We start from the raw sequence: 22685 nt of genomic DNA, 5'->3' as shown, positions 1-22685 counted from the left end.
CAAATTAAAACATCAATAATGCACAAGTGCTTTTCAGTTTTGAGCTGTAGTGTCCCTGTATTGGGATGAAATACCACCTCTACCAGTGGAAGAACTCTGGCTTGCTATCTTCTGTCCCACAAATGAGCAGACACCCCCCTTCTCCTAAAGTTGAGGCTAAAACTGTGGTGAGCATTTGGGATCTGCTTTTGTAGCGTGACAAAATGGCTGGGCTGAGTGGGACGCGGAAGTTGTTTTAAAGCAAGAGGCGGTAAGTGGTGGTGGTGCATCAATGCAAACAGGCAACACCCTTGAGTGGCGCAGCGTGGCATCCTTCCATAAACAACACCACCGCCGTGTCTCCGACATTTATGATTTGTGGTTAGAATGGCAACGCAGGCCTGATTCTAATCCAAGTCTGCATGTTAGCCCTATCGTTACATGGCTAAATATGCCCGACCAAGTCTCTTATTTTCTCAGATGAAAACACCAGACGTTTCATATGGTTGTCAGAGGGCTTTGCTTGAAACAAGTCTTTGGCTACTGTATGAGAATATTACCCTCACTGAAGGCAAGGGCGGGGGCATCATGGGAAAGCAGCTTAGTGACACTTTGAAACCAGGATCCTGTTCATGCTACTGTTTGATTTGAGAGGGGGGAAAAAACCCTCCATCACTGCAGTTGTGAATAGGAACTGTTTCGCACGGACTATGGAGGTGTTAAGTATTATTATTGGACTTGTAAATCCATGACCAGTACTGTTCCAACACCAATAGAGGATGAGCCATCCTATACAGATGGCCTCAATGACAATTAGCAGTAATGATTGGTTGCAACATAAATGAGGAAAATTCTATTTGCTACTGCACTTGCTGATTATGACGGACAAAATGCCCCTGACAATGACAATAAAACGTGAACGTCGCTTGTAAATGCAAGAAAATGTACAGTGCATTGGAAAAGGAGAGTATCTGTTTTAATTTAGGAATATAACGAAAGGTAGACCTTTGAATCTTATACAAACACCATGTTGTCATGAGGAATAGAAAATATTATCTCCTCAATCATATCCTTTTCCCCAGTTATCTTCATTTCCCCCTCCCCTCTCTGTCAGTTAGTCTGGCAAACAATCCCCTTGTTAGCAAACTGTTAAGACAGCCGCTTGGTACACAAATTGCACTCGACCAAGCGAATTTGTTTTGCAAGGGTGACCTGTTTAATCATCTCATTTTCTTTGGCGGACATTTATTCATCTGGTTTCCACGGTTACAGAGAACATTAAGGGGCTACAGTAATAAGGCTGGAGAGTCAAACAGGTAATAAAAAAATTAACGCCATTTTCCAGCAGCCGAGGACAGTGGGTGAAATGAATCAAGGGAGAGGGGAGAGAAGCAGGGGGGGTGGTGGTGTGGGGGGGAAGGGGGGGCCTCCAATATTGTCCAAACAATAAGCCTTAGCGGTTATTTTACTCTGTAGATCAGGTGGTGCTGTTATGGACATGACACTTTGGGCACAGAGCAGAAGAGATAACGCTTTTAAAGTGGCCCTGCTCCTTTTTTATTGTCATTTAGCGATTACATATCAGAACAATTAAAAGTTAGCCTCAGATATCTATTAACTTTGATCTTTTTTTTATTTCTCCTGTGCTTTACAAGGAAGATAATTTGCACTCTTGGCAATGCAACGTGTCAATAACATGCTCAGGACAACAGGACAACATGACACTTAGGTGCCCTGGTGAGAAATGTTTCGTAGTCCTCCCAAGTTGAATCATCTTTTCTAATATTGTCTTTTGAACAAATGAGCAACTGCAGAAAAAAAAGAAAAAGAAAAATGCAGTTGGAAGAACACTGAGTTCATCTCTAACTTTTAGAAACCTTGACCTACACACCATTTGAGAGTCCAACTTCTTGCCAAATATAGAAAATTCCGGCACAATAGGGGGAACAGGTGCTGAGGGCCCATAGAAAGTGACGAAGCCAAAGAGCTGTGTTGCTGCTGAATGCCAAATAAGGCAGTGAGACACGTTGCACCAAGGCACAACACAACATACTGTAATGCGATTTTCTGGGTCTGATGACTGTCCCCGATTTCCCCACCAACTGTCTCCTACACAATATTTCCCTGTGCTCACACAATGTGTCCCACTTTATTAACAGCCGAACAAGAGAAAACAAGCTACACATTTTGTGCATTACTCATTTCTCCACTCCTTCCAAAAGTATTTCTAATAGACAGCAAGGCTTTGGCACTCCTACGATATGTACAAATGTTTTCAACCTAACCCTTAATCATTGAAATCGTCTGGTTTAACCTGTATTTGGACATTTCAAGACTCTGCCAACACCTGTCCCCCACCCTTTTCAGAAAACAAACCGAATTTAATTATTTTATTGTTTGCTGTGGAGCTACTTGTACATACGATGTGCCGGGGGATGGCTTCTGTGTGACTGAGGTCGGAGAGGGAAGCACAACTGATGGCAGACGTGTCTCAGGAGAGGGAAAGAGATGTCAGCCGACCCAGCCTCACACGCACACATGCGCGCGCACACACACACACACACACACACCACACACACACACACACACACACACACACACACACACACACACACACACACACACACACACACACACACACACACACACACACACACACACACACACACACACACACACACACACACACACACACACACACACACACACACACACACACACACACACACACACACACACACACACACACACACACACACACACACACACACACACACACACAGACAGACAGAGGGCGTAGGGTACGCTCCCCAACATCAAACACACACCGCTCACGTGTCACAAGGAGTGCTCTCCCCCCCCTCACCCCTGACTGAGGCAGGAGCCCCAGCGGAACAAACTCTCGTCATACATGCGGGGTAAAATCCTCTGAAGGGGATACGGAATGGACAGCAGCAAGAGAAGAAAAAGGCTAAGCTGTGGTTATGGGACTGCCAACTGTTCTGCTAACAGCCTTTAAACAGGTGTGGACTCTAGAACCATGTAATCCTATCAAGTTACCAAGTAAAAAAAGGAGGGAGAAAAAAAAAGAAATCCAACAAACTGAGCTCCCCCTTTCTCTCTCCTTCTCTTCACTATCTTTCTGTCTCTGTCGGCAGTGACAGAAATGAACAGCTGGGCTTCAGATTTATCATGTACAGACAGTAATTATTGCTGGTGCTGCCGGCTACTGACCCAAGTGAATAGAATGTCACATGAAAAAACACGGCAGAAAGCGGACCTGAAGCTGAGGGGTGCCGGGTTAGGGACTGCGTGAGAGATGTGTGTGTGAGACACAGGAGAGAGAGGAGGGCAGTGTTTAAACGTCACTACGTTCCTGTTTGCAGTCAATTACGGACGAGGACAGGGCTATTGGCTCTGTAACTCGGCAGAGCAAACATTTTCTCGCTCATAGAAAAGGTGACAGAGAAGTGAAACTAAGAGAAGTGTTAAAGCTATGATAAAAACAGCGGGGAAGACTGATTTGCTTCAACACCTACTTTTCTAATTTGTATCGCTTTTGCTTTAAATGTATGATTAACTAAATTCACCAGCAATTATTGATTAATAAAAAACAGGTACAGCATTGATGTTGGACCACACAATGTTCCCGTCATTATATCAACCCAGCCTGACCCCACATGCTGTATTTGTACCAGAGATAAGAGGGTCAGGAGATAAACTATCAATTTATTACCCATGTCAATAACGGTCCTTGTCTTTAGAGAGTTAACCCCACATCTGCTGTTTCCTTTCATACACATTCAGTTGTATGAAAGTTGTGGTCTGTCACATTCCATACCCACTAACCTACGGACGGACCGGTTCACACCTTAAAGACCCCCTGCCACATTTAAAAGGATTAGTCACCACATTTTGTGCCGGCTTAATCTCTCTTTCAGCTGGCCTAATAAGTGTGCTTCGATAAGCGAAGCATGCAAATTCATTCATGGCCAGTGGAGACCACGCTCTCAGACAAACGCGCCAAAGTCTCCCACTCTGCTAATTACCCTTTAATTTTCCCCTTTTCCCCTCTTATACAGCATATCAGCGACTAGAGATTATTCCTCTCCCTTACTTTGCATGAAATTATAATTTCATATGTGAGATTAGACAATCGTGGGAGAAAAATATAAGTAACTGGAACTTAGCTCTTGCCCCAAGAATACATGATACGGCATATTCAGCTGTGAGATTAAAAGCCCAATTTCCTTTCAGCTGGTTACGCTGACACAAATGAGCCAGAAATATGGGGGAAGAAAATCATATTTTTAGGGGGAAAAATAAATGAAGATACAACTTTTTTTCTAATTAATGACAATTTATAATTCACTGCCATAATTTTTTAAGATAGTATAAATAAAAAAATCATACCTCATATTTCATTTTCTGCCATTTTTGGTAGAGTAGTTGAACAAACATGCATTATCAAACATGCAATATCTGTGATCATAAAAACTTGGCCAGTTACATTTTAGATAATAAAGGCAATGAAGACCCAAGGTGCAACCTGTTTATCATTCTGGAATATTTCTTCACCGAGTATTAATTAGGCCATTACTCCAGATTGGTGACGGGGAGCTTTGAGGTTTTAATTAGGTGCTGGCCACTGCATGAGTGCACAGGATTGAAGAAAAGGGGGTGGTGATGCCACTTGCCTTGCTCCTGGCCCATATCAAGTAGCCCTGAACACTCTGGCTACTGCGGCAAGATGCATGGCAGCCCACGTGCATCTGGAGTTTATTTGATTGTTTGATCTCTAATGTTTCCTCTTTCTGCCGAAAAAAAAAACAGCCAGTTGGTCTGATTTGGGTATTAAAAGATGGGGGTTAAGGTAATTATGGTGTTGGGTGGCTTGTGTCTGATGACTGGGCACATGCTCAATCAGGACTCAGCTGTCCCTCTCTTTCTGTCTACCCCCAAGCACACACATATACATACACGCACAAACACACGCGCACACACACACACACACCCACACACAAACACACCACACACCACACACACAACACACACACCACACAACACACACACACACACACACACACACACTACCACACACACACACACACACACACACACACACACACACAACACACAAAACACACCACAACACACACACACACACACACAACACACACAACACACACAAACACACACACACACACACACACACACACACACACACACCCCCTTGTCTGCTGTCTATGTTCCCCCTTCTCTCCCCCTGCCACTCAGCTAAAGCCAGGCATTACACACACACAGCCTCGCGTAACATCAATCAAATACTGAGAGCGGACCATAAAACTACACAAACATATACGCTGCCATTAACTACTGTATTTGACACTTATTTAATAGTTCTTGTGCGATGTGTGACTAAAATCAGAAATCTCAATTGAAAGCTAGAAAATGAATTAATTTAGAGCGGAAAAATTAAATAAATAAGATCCAGTGTAAATATAAATTGAAATGTTGCATGAAATGTCTATTTTCCACATTTCAAAAACCAAAATCATATCTAAATAAAACGTGAATTCAGGCATTTATTTGTAACACTTAACTTACCCACAGAGGGAGGTAAATTAAAGGAGCGTATTCAATTTCATATCTAAGTGAAAGCAAAAATCATATATTTTGATGTAATTTAGACAAGGTATTTAAAAAATAAATCTTGAGAATATGAGTGTTTTTCCTCGGTTGACAAGGCGATACTAATCACCTCGTTGCTGAGAAGCACTCTTCCCTGACATGGCTCCTTAGAATACAAGGATCCCCCAGGAGAAATCGGCACGAAAGAGGTTAAAGACAATGACTCGCATTTTTTCCCTCCAAATGTCTCCCTGTTAAATTTATTTCAAAACTCTGTTAATCTGCTGTACACAACATTCCCATTAGCATAGCCCAGCCCCCTAATAAAAATTCCGGCTAGTTTAATTAAAAAATGTAAATTTACTGTCATCCAAGGAGCAGCAGAAATCGGAGTGCAACAGCATATTTTATTGCTTAAGACATCAAATTGATTCAGGTTATTGCTAAATTGTGATAAAAGGTTATTGAGGGCCTTCAGAACTGGGCTTGTTTTTCTCCCTCATTTCATCCTGGTTTTGTGGAAGGCCGTAAAAGATGGAGAGGGCCACAAAGGGTTAATGAGACAACTCAGTGAGGGAGAAGGCAATCAACATTATGACTCATAAGAGGGTAGAAAAACATTTTCCGAGCTGACAAAAAGTTTGAAATTAGGGTGTGTCACGATAACAGTTGGACTTGTTTGTTGTTATTTTAAACTATAATACAGGACACCTTAAATAACCTGACATCACCGAGCCTTCAGGTCTGTCAGGGACATCCTGTGGTCTACTATACACTCTCTCAATGTTTTATTTAATAATCGACACATTTTCTTAAATTGGAATGTATATGTTAAATGATACTACCATACATACAAGTTAAAGAGCAGAAAAGCTTATGTGGTGTCGAGTGTTAAACGGCAAGAAAAGGCAGCAATAAAAAAGAAATCGTATTAAGGAGGATTCAAATAAAATACTGAGAGTATATAGCCGGTAAATAAATGTATTAAAAAGCACAGCCTGGAGCAATATGTGGTTGAATGAAGTAAGAGTTACAGATTTGTTGGTTATGTGAAAAGACCAAAGAAATACATCTTTGGAGCATTCTGTATAAAATTAAAAAAAACTGATATAATTTTAATATCAGTTCAAAATATCCCCACAATCTTTTCGAAATATTTAAACAGTGTTTAAAAAAATAGGGCAGATACCATTTTTTAGACCAATCTATTTTTTATAAAGTTAGAGTTAAGTTATTATCTGTGGTGCAAATAATAAAATAGAAAGGGGCTATTAATACAATCACACACACGCTCACATTTATAAAGGGAAGACACTACTCAGTGCATTAAAATAGAGAGCACACACATACATTAAGTACACACAAGAGAGAAATAACTATATGTCAACGTGTGATATGACTTTTTTTTAAACTCACACAAAACCCTTCTTACAAATAAAGCTACGAGGAGAGTAACGCTTGTGAGTATAAGGTCTAATCCTGTTACAACAGGACAAGTTTATCCTCCTAAAAGTACGCACACGATGACTGTTGTCAACCTGACAGATACAGGTCGAATGAAATTCTAAATTATCTGCCCCGCAGGGCATTTGCATTTCAACAATCTAATTCAATATTTTAAATAAATATAGTGTTTATTATAATTTTAACTAACATGTGATGCATTTAACTTGTCACACCTTTATATTTTGATGTGAAACACACCGATTAGAATTACCTGAAAAGGTGTAAGCCCTGCTCCTGTTTCCTCTACATGTGTGACAACATAATCAACACAACAGTTTGTTTGCTTTGTCCCCTTGGCAACAAACCCTTAGGCCATTCAGTGTACCCTAATGGCAGTGCCTCTGTGGGTAAAGCCAATACCTGTATTTCGACTGTTCCAATACCGGCTTATTCAAAAACATGTAATTAACTGAGGCGACTAAACAAGCAGCAAAACACGGAGGAAAGAAGGAAAGCCTGACAGAGAGAGAGTTGAGCTGGTCTCATGTCCTAGGAGAGAAATAGACTCTGACGAGAGAAAATGAAACTGGCTTTGTGAACTTTCCTCACATGTGTTTCACTGCATGAAATGAAGCGTCCTGAGTTGTGTGCTGGGAAATGGGCAATCATATTTGATATTGCAGTCACCTTTGGGCACTGTCAAAGGGCTATAAATAAGGTGTTGCAACTGTTGGGTATACGTATGCGCTGGCACATAGTTTAATCATGAACAACTTCCCCTCTCCGTGTATTTAGTCAGAGATAAAGGCACACCTTAAACTGTCAGCTAATAAAACATATCTGGCAAAAGGTAGAAAAAGAAGAAGTGTACTCACCATATTCAGGGAAGTCGAAGTTAAATCCTCTCAGACAAGTAACTTTCATAATATTACTCAACTCTGTAAGAAAGTCATTCGAATGTTGGATGGTGGAGGGGGAAATAAAGCAGAAAAGTAACTTGATAAAAAAAGGCTTCCTTCAATCATGCACTAAACTCCTTGACATGTAATCTGTCAATAGTTGTTGCTGAGATAATGCCGGCTGCCACGAGCGGATTTGATTGGCAGCTTAGGGTCTGGCCCCTCCTTCCTGTGGTTGACGGGGAGTAGGTGAAAGAATATGGAGCCTCCCCCTTCCCTTCTCTCTCTGTGTGTCGCTCTCTGCCTCTCGCGCGCTGCCTCTCGCTCGCTCTCTCTCTCTCTGCTCTGGCCCCGTACACACACACACGCACAGACCAAGCTGTTGGTGATGTTGTCTGAATAGGCTGATAGGAATTATGGCAGAGGAACCGGAGCAGTTTTTTTTCTCCCTCCCTCAGTGGGCTGGCCTTTCCATCTTTGTGGTCTTCTAGCCTTTCAACTCTCTTGGGGTGGAGCTTCCACTGCCTCTATTCAAATGAAGGGAGCGCAACACTAAAGAAAAGGTTTTGGGTAGGATGAGATTATACTTATCAAAAATATATATTATTCTTTCTGGTGCACTAGTGTTTAATGCTTTAGACTAATTATTTAAATTAAATAGTTAAAAGTCGGCTTTTTATATCCCCATTTTTCTTATGTTTATATAGCAGATGATTGAATATTGACTATTTTGATAGAGAGTCACCTAACCATTATATCATTACTACATGCCACACATTAAAGGGACACAACTGCCTATGAGGAACATGCTTGTCCGTATATCTCTCTCGCCAGGAGCATGCCAGAAGATAATACTCAAACACTTTAGCTTGAAGCTAAAAACGTTTGTTACTTCCCTCACAAAACGCAGATCCTCTATTTCAGAGTTGTATAGTATACGTTCTTTGCCTCTCTCTTCAGAGCACACTCTTTTCCTTCCCTCCCTCTGATAAGCTATCAGTTTTCCATTGTAATTTTCAGGTGAAATGATAAACAGCAGCCGTTACCAGGTGACAATGAATACTTTATAAGACAAACCCCTTATTTGCCTGGCAGTTTCTTCCGCAGTGGCATGCAAAGTGCCTCTGGACCTTTTGTACATAATGCCCATACAGTATACTGCAAAAATAGCAAAAAGAATAAAAAAAGGTCTACACGTTGAAAGGTCACGGGATATTCCTGTTTTCCACAGCAGTTTTATTTTGAATAAAGGTGGGGTATAACTAGCATTTAGTGGTGATAGAAAAGAGGAAATTAATAACGTTATGGCTGTGAACCATAATGCAATGATACATAATCCCGTCTTTAGTCCTGAGAGCAGTAAGCAAAGTCCAAAGTATGTACATAAACAGGTGTTGGATGATTTGAAAATTATGATGACTCATCCACAGGTTAATAATGAAAAAAAAAAAACCTTTGTCTCCTCCTTCCTAACCCACATAAAGGGAAATGTCCTTAAAAGAGTTTTTTATCATAAGGTTCCGCCCTTGATCTAACATTGTACTGTAAACACGACTTCAGCTTTTTAGCCATGATAAAATAATTCAATTGTTTTAAATGACCTGACTTGGCAGCCAGTCTATAACAGTTGTAAAGGTGTTTGACATTTATCAACTGAAAGTCCTGTTCTTTTTATCAATCGTACAAACACACATATTATGTTTGGTGGATTAAGAGACCTATAGTATGACCACACACGTGGATCATTACTGAACAAACACCTGCCTGACCATAGAATTAAAATGTTCTTAAATCTCTGTTGTTCAGTATATGTTGTGCAGAGGCCACACGTATTGTAAATAAACTGGTGTTTTATTGGTGAGCTCTTGTCAGCACCTTACCAGCTGCACAGTAATAAGAGACACTATGTTGCAGAATTATTAGATTTATGCTTAAAAAAGAGGTCAACATCAAAAGTTGTGTTGACTGAACTAACTAAGTCGCTTAAAAGCACAAATATGAACCCAAGCCACAATTGTTTCCTTAACCCAACCAAATAGTTACTTTGCCGAAACTTACCAAATGGCTAACATTTTAACCTAAAACTATCTTTAACCAAACCCCACTCTATTCAAATGTAAACAGGTATTTGATCAAGTTCTTAACTGCAGGGGCTGGTTGAGCGCACTGTTCGCTCTTTGTTGAGGAAACTTACAGGAAAACACACGAAAAAGAACAAATAACCGCTGCATGAGGATACGATCAAATATATGCCAAATCTAGCTGGTTGTAACGCTGCAATGCTTTGTTCCACTTAGGTATAGTATATCAATAAAATATACTACAGTATCTCTAAACTTGATATTGGGGTGGGGAGGGATTGAAGGGCAACATGCTATTCATGTCCACAGGAGGGAGGGTTTGCCCTCCATGCATTACAGCCCTCTGGTCCTCGAGCTGCCATCTTTGGGGCCGAAACCATTACTTTTCAAAAGAAGCTGTGGGGATTTTCGTTTGATGTGGTCCGAGGCTATTGTATGGTGTATGGCGGGAGAATGTTGAGGGCAAGGTGGAGTGTGTATGCGTGTGAGTGTGTGTGCTGCGCTTGCCGTGCGTGTGACATGGCAGGGGTACATCAGTCAAAGGGCCCGCGGGGGCCAGACGTTTGGCTGCCCCTGACAGTGCACTCCAGGAGGGGCTGGTCTGGTGAAGGGCCCACTCCGAGCCCTCCATTCCCCAGGACAAAAGCCAGGGCCCAGTTGATAGATGTGAATTCAGTGGCTTTTGTGCCCAAAGCCTAGAGACATGCCGAGTGAGAAATCTGACCTTTGCCGAGAGTCAGATTGTGTTTTTGAACCCCTCTTGCTGTCTCTGGCAGTTCAGGGCAAAGAGTGAGCGAGCGAACGGGAGGAGAGGGAGTGGGTGCGAGTGGGCGTGGGGTGGAGGTCTGCCCTCGCTGGTGGAGCAACAGGTTGGGGTCTACACAGGAGGAGCGGAATGATGCACTTGTGCTGCATCAAACTTTAAACACAACAAATTAAAATAGTTTGTGTTTTTCCGCAGACAATGGATGGAGTTTATTCTTGATATTCACTGTCATGTTGTTTTCAAATTGGCAGGAAATTGAACGTGTAAAAGCTTAATTCTGAAGCAAGGGTTTTTAAAGTGGGACTCAACAAGAGTTCATCCCAGTGTTATTCGAGGTTGTCTTCAATGCGTGATATTATTCCCTCTCACGTCTGTTTATATCGCATTATATATTTATTTTTAAGCAGAGAAGGAGCTGAATATTAAACGTACACACAAATACAGCCAGCACAATGATGATGGTAATACACCACTTCTTGATGATCATCATTTGCATTACTCATGACAATGATTCTTCAGAATCTCATTTGATGTTCATAATTGCTGTATAGCTGTATATATACAGCTACATACATACACTATGAAAATCACATTGCAAAATCTCATTATAGGTACACACTTGAAAGCAATTAACATGGAGTTTGTTTGAGGTATAAGGTATATCTGTGTGTCAACATGCTGCAATGCATTTCTTATATATCCATGCACTGTTTATGATATTACATGAATTATGATATAGCGTGTTGCTTGGCGGCAGTGTGCTGAGAGCAGAGATTCTGCAGATAGAATAGGCCTATGTTTTTGAGTCATACATTTTTCTTGACACTGCTTTCATCCCCCGGCCGTAATCATCATATCTCCCCCATTGCTCTCCCGGATGCAGACATCCATAATGCAATCTTCCTAATTTTGATCCCTCGCAATCTGGTTTTTAAAAAGGGAGGGGAAAAAAGGGACATATTTCTGAAGGCTTGCTCCATAATCATTTTAGACAGATAGCCTTTCCCATCGCAGATGAGCAAATATTTGTAAACCAGCTATCTAATGGAAAATTAGAGTGAAATTAGAGTGAAATTCATGACAGTGAAATCCGATTATCTGTAATTCTATTATGCCATCTTAGCCCACACAGCATATTTTTGTAGAGTTTTTCCATAAATACCTATGCCAGGGGTCCTGCTAATCAAATAAAATTGAAATTCATCTTCCCATTAAATTCAATTAGCCGCAATTTCTAAAGCCTAACAAAGATTTTAATTACTAAATTATAAAATTCTCCCTAGCCAAATTGGGGAGAGAAAAAGCACATACCCTGCATCTGAAAAACAAACCCATGAAAGGAAATTGTTGATCAAAAAAGATATCCAGGGGAAAATAACATTAGGGAGAGCACTGGGGCCTTTATTCAGCGAGTCTGGGCGGGGAGTGACGGTGCCAAGCGCTAGGCTCCCGGGCCGAGGAAATGAACTTAGCTGAGGTTCTCTCTGTCTCTAAATGTCTGCCCTCAGAGTTATTATGCTGTAATTGACTAATTGACACCTTAATTCATTTATGGGGGCTCCTGTGTTCATAAAGCAACCTCTGGGTGGGGCAGTGGTCTTGAGCGGAAGCAAGGAAGTCAACATCCAGGACACCAGGTAGAGCCTCAGGCCTTCAGCTCTGTGCTCGGCAGATGACGATTATGCATTTGATAATGAAATGGTCAGGAAGAACATACTTACTTAGCAGGGGCTTAAGGAGCATCTTACTCATATGTTTAAATCCCTCTGATGAATGCTGATGGGTAATAATCATACAAGTCCAGTCTCACAAGCTGTCACTGCATGCACACATGACCTCCTACAAGGTCAGAGGAGTTTATTTTTGGAAAGTAAGGATCCTTAAACTGTCAAATGCAGATTCAAGGAATGTTGTTGGCGCTTTATACTTATACAGGTGGCCGTGGGTGAATTGTTGGAACCCCGGCTCTGCTCCACTAAGATGTAAGGGAACTGGAACCAGGAATGATTGCTGGTTATGTTACGTCACTGCTAATAGGGACAGCTCTGGGGTCTCAGGTCAGCCGCCAGGTCCTTTCCCAGCCACCCCCTGCTCCTCACCAGTGGGCCACTAAAATAACAGCTCAGCACCCTCTGCAGACTACAAAGCTCCATCTGAAAAGGCACCTGCTGCTGTTATTCACTTTAACCCCTTCGGCGGCTCACTCTGTCTGTTTAAAGGACACGCAGAAAAGAAAGAATGACTGGGAAATGATGAATTATTTAAGTATGATGTCTAATTGTTTCAAGGCAGACATCTTACTTCTGGAAGGTAAAGGCTTGGGGGTGGGGGGGGGATCAGTGCACGTAGGTCTGTCTACTGTGTAATGCAGGCAGTCTCGCACTTGAAGTGGCTGGGTAAATATGACCAAACTGAAACTTTAATCTGCTTTTTCCACACCCAAGCTGGCTGGGTATTAAAGATAATCTTTTATGTGTGTCATATGGCGGGAGATATAGATGGAGCTAATTTTTTAGAGACAAATCTGATATTTGTCAACTGGTTGAAAAAAAACAGGGGATTTTCTCCTAATCCTCCCTTGGATGTGAAGGCGCGTTAACAGCCAAATGCAGATGGTGTTCTGTGCACGGAGAGTGCCCAGCACTCGGCGCAGTGCATACGGAGAGGCGCAGCTAGCTCGCTAGGGCTCAACACAACCTGCAGATAGCGAACTCCCCCTACATTCAATTAGCAAGTCGCCGGTGAAAGCAGAGGCATCTTAGTTTATTTCAAAGCGCAAGCTTTGCAAAATACATTTCTTGGTTGTTTCACTTTACTTTTTGTTTCCTTGCTGACATAACATCCTTACTTCTAGGCTGTGCTCATCAAATATTCGGTTGCAACTCAATTCTAATAAGGAAAAGAAAACAAATTATAAATAAAATGGGGGCATAAATCTTTCAGGATCCTAATTCTAACTTTCCCTTGGAGTGTTTCTGTCTTTATTTTGTCACATTAAGCAGTTTTGCTTTCCGTTCCCACTGCTAGGCGTGGCTGATTTTACACTGGTGGAAAGAGCCCTTTCTTCTTCTGCTCTCTTGTTTTGGAACACTGTGCATTTTGTGGTGTCACTTCTTTTATGGACAATTATCACTTGTGTAACTTCTGGTTTTGTTTTTATGAGAGACAGAACAATAAATGTGATGTTCTTATTTTGGTTGCAGTGGGACTGTTATACAAGCCTGCACTTCACCCCGTCAAATATAACTACAGTATGACTACAGCTAATCGCTACGGAGATGCAAAGCTGTCCCGACTGCTTTATCTTATCCAGTATTTTCTCTGGTCATTTTAGCACCAGAATGCAACATGGCACAGCACTTTGGATGCATTCCTAAACTGCTTTGTGGCTCTGCATTACATTTGACATTGCATTGATAGTCATTTTGTGGCCTTTTACAGACATCAGGTCAAATATATTTGACGTCCTAGCTACAGAGAGAATAAACAACTCCTACCTGAGAGGACCATATGGTGCATGCATAGAAATACAGCAGGCCATATTACTGTGTAGATTGGCTTAAGAGTGTGTACTTCTAAACCAATTATTGAATGTTTAGCTACTAAGGTAGACAGTATGGGACAGAGCAGATTACTCTCAAGAGGTGATGGAAGACGCTGACGGCATACAACCTATAGGTGCAGAGGGACAAACACCAGCAAACTCCAGATAAACTGAACTTATTTGCCTTGCACTCAGTTTTCCTTCAGGTCACTTCAATATTGGGAACAATGACTGGATTCTCTCATTGCAGTAGGTTCAAAGGACTACTTCTCCCAGAAGTTAACACAGTTCAAACCAAACTGGAATTACTTGTATATACACAGGAACACAATCTATAAATCCAAAAACCAAAACTTGACACACAAATCCAAACTGACTGTTCCCAGATTTAAAATAACTTGCTAGCAAATACTTTGACGATTTCATCCAACTCCAATGTGTCCTTTTTCAACCTCTAATGCCATTAAGGAAGAATCTAAATTGAAACGCAACAGCCGAGGACGCTATATTAGTCTTGAGTGTGTGTATTTGTTCTGCACCAGCTGACTTTTATTGATTAGACCTACGATAGAAAAAGTTGACATTATATGCACTATGAAATTCAGCATTTTTTTTAAACCTTCAGCAATGCTTGTCATTCGCTTGTAAAATAATATATAAATATACACCAGGAGGAAGAGAAAGCAAAAATAATCGCTAAAGCTCTTTTGCTGTAATTGGCTGAATAGCAAGGGCAGCAGAAAATGTACAGGCAGACAATAGTGTGAAGGGGACTCGGTCACAGTGCGAAACTAAGCCCTCAGCACCGGCAGGGGAGTAAGCAAACCAGAGCAGTAAGCAAGCGTCTAGGTGCCTGTCTGGCATATCTTGACTAGCGTAAGGCACTTGTGTCTCCCAAGCTTTGACGGTAAGCTCCAGATCAGAGTCCATTTTCTAGACAAGTTAAGTAAATAACCCAAGCAAGTATGCATACGACAGTGACAGGGAAAGAGAAATCCCCCAAAGTCACACTGGTGACACTCTACTAAATCCAATCAAACTGAGGAGGGAGAGGGAGAGGGAGAGCGAGAGGGAGGGAGGGAGATATCCTTTTGCTGCCGGTGTGTGTCCAACAGCATATGATGCAATAACACCTCATTCAGTGTTTAGCCCTTCTCAAAGGACAGGCAGGGATAACACTTTAAACCCTGTGGCTTTATCTCCTGCAGATTTTCCATAAAATGCCAAGCCAGGGAGCCGGGGCCATGTGACTACCATGTAGGTCAGGACAGATGGGGGGTAGAAAGTGTGGGAGGTGAAGGGAGAGGGGGGGGGGGTGAGTTTTCTAATGGAACTGTTGAAAATAGCAACCAGTAACCAGATTAGATCAATTAAGATTCTGTCTGTATCTCTTGCTGAAAGAGCAAGGCTGAGGACTCACATGTTAAGTTTGAGACACAGCTATTAAGATACAAGACAGAAGCTAAAAAAGTATTTGTATAAATCCCCACTTGAAATGTGAAGTTTTTGTGAGTAAGAAAAAGTCAGGGTTCAGCGAAACTTTCATGTTAATAAACACATTATATATAAGAGAAGAAGTGATATACGCTAAATGTGTCAGCTTATGTCAAGACATAGGATATCCAAGTGTCAGTTGGGAAAATAAAACCAGGAAAACTAGACCGCATGCTCTTCATCAACGACGTTACTGAGACCCTGAGTAAGATATCTGTCCTGCCACTCTTGGTATGGCCACATGCTTTAAAACGACACTGCCAACACCATACCTAACACGAGGTAATGCAGATGGAAGCCAAATTGTTAAATTCTTCAAGTGGGCACACGTTTTCTGCTGGAGGAACTAAGGAGCTTGAAGCAGTCTTGTGTTCAGCCATGTCTATGTTAGAAAAGTCTTATTTATCTCATAATATATAGCAACTTTCTCCCCCTTCTAATAATGAAGAATTAGCTTTGTATGCAACCAGTCGGTGCAATTAAAATGAACAGTGATTATGAAACATTACTACATCTATTATGTTACCTCTGTATACCACTCAACCATCGTTTGCCAAACACCTGGTTTACTATAAATGCATGATTTCTATACGATAACCATTTCCTCAGAGAAAACTAAAGCTCTCGTGAATATCAGCCCTACCTTGGAACAGGTAAATCCTGACCTTATAGTTACAGTCCACAAATTCAATGCACATCGCATCTTGCCTCCAGATCTTGGTTTTATGAAAGGATTTTGCCGGAGAACTGGTTGATCATTATCCATGACATTTTCAAAGTACAGAGATATGTCAATATTCTGAAGCTCAATGGGCTTGTATAATTGAACTAAGGGCCCTTAGTTTCCATATGCTGAGGGCACAGGTTCCCAGTGGAATACCAGTGACGCTTGATGGAATACAAAAGATGGACAGGATAAGGCTTTGTGCCGTTGACTGACCTTGACCTATTTGTTGACCCATATCCTCCCTCAATCACACGATTCTATTTTGATCAATAAGATTCAGGTGAGTGTGCCAGCAAACGTACCCAAATAGTGGCCGTGCTTCCTCTGAATATCTACATGTTTATATTAGTCCTGAGCACCACTGGCTAGCTTTGTATAACCTGGCCTCAATCAAACTCAAAGGCAGCATCCCTGCGAAAATGGTATTGATCAGAACTAGCATCTATCCATGTATAAGAGCTTGTTTCAATTGATTTTTCCTCTTTGAGCTGAAAAATATAATATAGTTGATATGAATTACAGGGTGTTGTGTTGCAATTCATCAACACAGCCCAGATAATGCTTGCTGTTGCCAGGGAAACATGATAACAGTTGTTTTAGCAATCAATTACTTTACTGCATGTATGCTACTATTTACAAAGAAACACACAACAGTCTATAGAAGTCAGCAAGTACTGTAATTAGGTGGTCTGTAAAGGGATAGAAAGCATATGGGGTTAATAGGGCTGCATAGGTGACACAAACAAACCATTTCATTCCAAATAAACACATGTAGCATATTATGCTACGTGCCACATCATATTTATTATAAGTCTAAATTCAGGTAACTCCCATGATAATACATGTTGTTCTAGTTATAGTATCATGTACTTTCTCTGATAAAATATTATAAGTAAATGTATCATATCATCTGTGTAAAAAATATACATTTATTTAATTTGAAGCCCACTTGTGTCCCTCCAAAGTATCCCAGGCATCACGTTATGCTCAAAGATTTGCAGTCTCTAAATCCCAAGCTCAAGACTGATCATTGTTATTTTAGTGACACTTCCCCTAAAGCCTCCTGACATTAAGCCTTTATAAGACAGTTATGGGTATTACATTGGTCTTGCAACATAAACTACTTGTTATGCCTTAACCATCTTGTTGAAATAAAACAGCTACAGCAATATTAAACTCAATAGGCCAATAGGCTGCCTCCTGCCTTGTTAACACGCTATTATTGTACTGTTATCCTTGGTGTGTCCTCACTAGGTTTTAGGCTTGGGGCCTTCATATTATTGATGTAGCCGAGGAGCAGTCTTATGTAATACATACAAGTATAATATATATTATATACTACTAATGCCTTATAACATTTTTATTTCACGTCCTAAATCTCCATTGATATCCTTTTGGGCCAGTGAGACAGATAATAATAAACCAATGCGAACGAACTTGTGCTAAATAAGTACACAGGGAAATAAACACACACTTCCCCCAACACCAAAACAGGCAATTGTAAAGCAGGTAAAGAGATTAAAGTACAAGCCATGGTAAATCAAGGGCTTAACTTGCCTCTAAAGCATTTCTATCCTAACCCCTTAACTTAAAACTATCTACAGCTCTGAATAAGTTACATTAATGAGCAGCAACTCAAAATGTGCATTTACTGTTTGTAATGCTCTTACTACGTTTGTCGCAATTTGATTGACATACTACAGAAGAATAAGGTATGGCGACTCCATTTTTTACATGTTTTGGTCAAAGGTTACACCATATTTCCAGTGCTTCTAGGTCACCAACAGATCAAAGTCTTTGTTAATCCAATGAAATATCAAAAGAAACATGTAGATGGAGTGGCATGAAGTTAGTAATTAATGCCCCCTTAAGAATTCATTGTAATTACTTGAGTGACAACCCCTGACCTTCAAATGTGTCCATACTTTCATGTATGACTTGATACCTGCCAACTATTAACATTCCTCTTGTTCCAGTTTCAGAAGTAAGCGCATTCCAAAACACTAAGCTAGCTTCTACCCTTTTTAGAAGTAGTCAAGTAACATTTATTCCATGGTTGACAGAATTGGAGGAGTTCCTACTTTCTAAATGTAGACTGCTCAGGTGAAAGCATGGTTAGGTATCACATGTTCACTTGACTAATGACTTCTAGTGTTTTTTTAAAGCAATAAGGAACTTGAATGTAAAGCATAACCCTTCATGTATATTGCATCCTCCCAGAATCATTGCTGGTGCACACATTAAGAGAATAGTATCACTATCAAAAAGAAAAAATGCCAATTTCTTCTTTGTGAGGAGCACAGATCTTACTTTGGTTGTTTAAAGGCCAGATGGCAGGTAGGATGGCATGGCCAAATATTCTTACAGTTGTCCCCACTTAACACCCGGCAGGACACATACATAAGCCTTCTAAAAGCCATGAAACACAAGTGGACATAATGGGCACTTGGCGTAAGAGCTGGTTTACTTTTCCATGACCAGTAATCTGCAATGCTCCTCTTGAATCTGATGTTTGACTCCCAGCTGGAGCCGCCATTATAGCACATTGATATCTGCCCTCCGAGGGAGGCGAAATGGTGTGATACACAATTATTAAAACTGCCTTCTGTTTCATTGTTTTAAAAAAATGCAAGTACGATGAGACTGGTCGTGCATGTGCTTGTGTACAAGGTGAACATTATATTGGGATGTTTTCATTTATATATTATACTCATATTTTGTCATTTTAATCAAGATAAGACGATCACGGAAATATTAACACTTCAAGCTGCAACCATTAAAAACAGCTACTTCACTGCAGGGGAAAAAGGAACATACTACATTTATTGACAAAATCTCTCAAAGCTCAACAGTCCTTCTATCCAGGTCTTTGGACTGAAAATAATATGATGCTCCATCTTTCAAAGATGTACTTTTCCTAAAGCATTGTTGATTGCCCTGTGTCCATTACTTGGAAGGATTATGATAATATTCCACATTGTGCTCGGCGTGATGCACAGGAAATTCAATACTCAAAAGGTTAATGCAATCAATTAGGATGACAAAGGAGTAAAGTAAAACCCTCCTGCTCGTGGAAAAAAGAGACAGCAGCAGAGAGGGGGGAGAAAAGGTATTGAAAGCTTGAATGGATCCATAGAGAGAAAAGAGGCACTTGAAACTACAGAAAAATGGTATTTATTCAACGTGTCTCGTACAAGGCCAACTAAACGAAATACACAATGACAGAAAAATAGCTCTTAGATAGTGAATTGCATGAGTCAGCACTCAACCAGTTGTAATTGAAGAATAAAAGGAGCCATATTTTAGTTTGAAGGTAATCAGATACTGAAGCAAAGGATAAAAGATTGGCCGGTACTCGAGGCTTGAACATCGATTCAAAATGCTCATAATGTTCTACGGACCTATCCCCCGTTCCCAGTCAAGTTTTGTCTCAGCACTCCATTCCCATGTGCATTGTTGCATGGGCTGAATATTAACAGCATGACAATTGTGTATGGGAGAGATATCTTTTGTTATTTAGATAGATGCTACAATGCTATACAACACAAAGGAGTCTCATCATTGCAGATAAATGGATAAACTTGGATGGCGGTATTGAGCTCTACAACCATTGTAATAATCCGTATTACCTTTTCAGGCTCAGTCTGTCAAAATGGTGATGTATTAATCACATTTCAGCAATCCTCCGTGGCTAATGATAATGTTATGAGAGTCTGGGTGGCAAGCAATATTTCGCTAACGTCTGTAACGCCTATTTTCTGCAGATAAGTTGTGCAAGGAGAAAAGCCTAAAACCTTGTAATCCACTTAGGTAAGGCAGTAGACTTACTTACTTCTGCAAACACACAACCTCGTAAATCTACTGCACCTTCACATTCTTAAAGACTTCCGAGCTTGAGAAAGTACATACTGTAGGCTATTTTTATTATATGTACAGCACTTTGGCTCGACCAAAAATCGTTTATAAATGTGCTATATAAATAAAACTTGATTTGATTTGATTTGAGAAAATAAAGCAGATCGTTCACACTTTGTTTGTACCAAATAAAGACATGTTTCACATGTCAGACCATTGCACAAGTCAAAGAAGTGTGCATGCACAGGCCCTAACAGATCTCCCTTGCAGGAGCAACAAACCTTAAATACCGAACAGTCTCCAACTTAATATCATTTATAACACATCTACAGCAAGTAAGCTGTTTGACATTTTGTTCCTGAGTGGAGTGATATTAACTAGGAAAAAAGCAGCATATTTTAGGATTAGATCCAAACACATTGATTTTATGCCAAGCACCCTTGAACTACAGCCTTTTATTCTTCATTTCCGAACTTCCATCAGTTCTACAATGAATAAAATGAAGAGGTATGAGGATAACAAGCACAAAAGCTTGAGTTGGGCAGTAACCAGGGCTCAATGTTTTGACCGTAAGAATTCCGCTTTTTTCAGGGGCACAACTGCTGTAATTTGACCTACATCACATTTTTCTGTTTGGGCATTTTTCGGGTCCGGCAGCCACGTCACAGAAACAATGGACCAAAATGGGCTTTGAAGTCAGGCCTGAATGAAAGCGGCGGGGCTGACACATGAAATGCCCTCACAGCTGGGCTGCCCCCAGTCAAAAGAAAAACAAATACTTTGAATGAGAGGGGGACACGCCGCTCCTGTCTGAGCTTCCTAAGGCCCTGAGCCACCACCGGGAGGTGGGCTTTCACGATATGCCCGTAATGATGGATGGATTGGGAGGAAAGTCTATTCACATGGAGATGTTACATCATAAATATTTACACAGGGCTGCCGTTTCCATGTAGCCTTTGCTTGTTTTGACACACTGGAAAAATGTAAAGGACAAAAAGGGTTGACGAGAGAAAAGTGCGGAAAATGAAAAAGTGGCTTCTCATTGTTGTTAATATACCATACTGGCTGATACAATCAAAGTAAATTGAGTTTTATGAATTGTTATTCTTTTATGCCAGTGAGATAAACTATCTTTCCTACGGCGAACTGAGGGCTTTATTTACCTATATCCATGACTGAACAAACTGCTGTTTATTAGAGAATCATTGCCCTCCTACACACAAACCCTGAAAAGCAAACAAAACACTTAACAGCAAGTCACTAAACAGTACATCGTTATTCAATCCATCCCCCTGTTTCCCATGAATAACTACAAGCATTACAAAGACTAAAATGTACAAAACGTAAACTATAGACACATTTTTAGCAAAGCATCACATTACTCAAAAATGAGCTTGATCTTCCTCTGAGACCAAAAGAGGTAAAACGGAGACACCACTGTTGTTGGTAAGCAGCCCTACCAATTTCTGCTCAGTGAGCTCAATTAAAAGCCTTGACGTCCCCTGAGATTGTCCCTGGAACCAATGAAAACTAATTTGGCAGTTTAATTTTCTTCCCACTGTTTAAGAGAGGGACTCTGCTCAGGGAGCGCTCTCTAGCCCAAGTCTGTGGGAGCCAAAAGGAGAGGGGGGGGGGGGGGGGGGGGGGGGTGGCATGCCAGCTCAGTGTTAAAGCCAGTTGGCCTTTATGATTAGTTGCATTAACATATATCAAAAGCCAATTAAACAAACTGCACTCTGTTATGTTGTTATGTGGTCAAACTTAAGTCAGTACATGAAGTCTGCACTACAATTTACTCATACTTTACTTTGCCCCCAGAGCAACCTGTTTGAAGACATCTGTCTGTGTGTGTGTGTGTGTGTGTGTGTGTGTGTGTGTGTGTGTGTGTGTGTGTGTGTGTGTGTGTGTGTGTGTGTGTGTGTGTGTGTGTGTGTGTGTGGTGTGTGTGTGTGTGTGTGTGTGTGTGTGTGTGTGTGTGTGTGTGTGTGTGTGTGTGTGTGTGTGTGTGTGTGTGTGTGTGCGTGCGTGCGTCCACCCATGCGTTCGGCTGTGAGGGGAAATGTGGCAGCATCGATTCTGATCAACTCTCTCATCCTCCTGTGGCTCTAAGTTATTGTATCAACGTGTAAATCTGTGGATAGTGTCATCATCCTGTTGCATGGAGCTACACTGGGCAATGTATCTGGAGCTCTGATTGATGCAAGGAGTGTGTCTGTGTCTTGTGTGTGAGTGACACCAGCAGAAACAAAGGAGTGTGGTGTAG

The 22685-nt window shown here is 41.0% G+C and overlaps 1 protein-coding gene across 1 annotated transcript in view; it reads right to left on the bottom strand.

Annotated features, from left to right (window-relative positions):
* Positions 1–8329, bottom strand: part of casz1 (castor zinc finger 1) — a 74224-nt gene extending 65895 nt beyond the window's left edge. Inside the window, exon 1 of the mRNA XM_034087667.2 lies at positions 7932–8329. Coding sequence (XP_033943558.1) covers positions 7932–7980 — 49 coding nt within the window. The 5' untranslated portion in view covers positions 7981–8329. The remainder of the gene's footprint in view (positions 1–7931) is intronic.
* Between the last annotated feature and the right edge of the window lie 14356 nt (positions 8330–22685).

This window comes from Pseudochaenichthys georgianus, chromosome 7, assembly GCF_902827115.2.
Source record: "Pseudochaenichthys georgianus chromosome 7, fPseGeo1.2, whole genome shotgun sequence".
Classification (NCBI taxonomy): domain Eukaryota; kingdom Metazoa; phylum Chordata; class Actinopteri; order Perciformes; family Channichthyidae; genus Pseudochaenichthys; species Pseudochaenichthys georgianus.
Note: the sequence above shows the minus strand (reverse complement) of the source record. Positions and strands in the feature narration are given on the sequence as shown.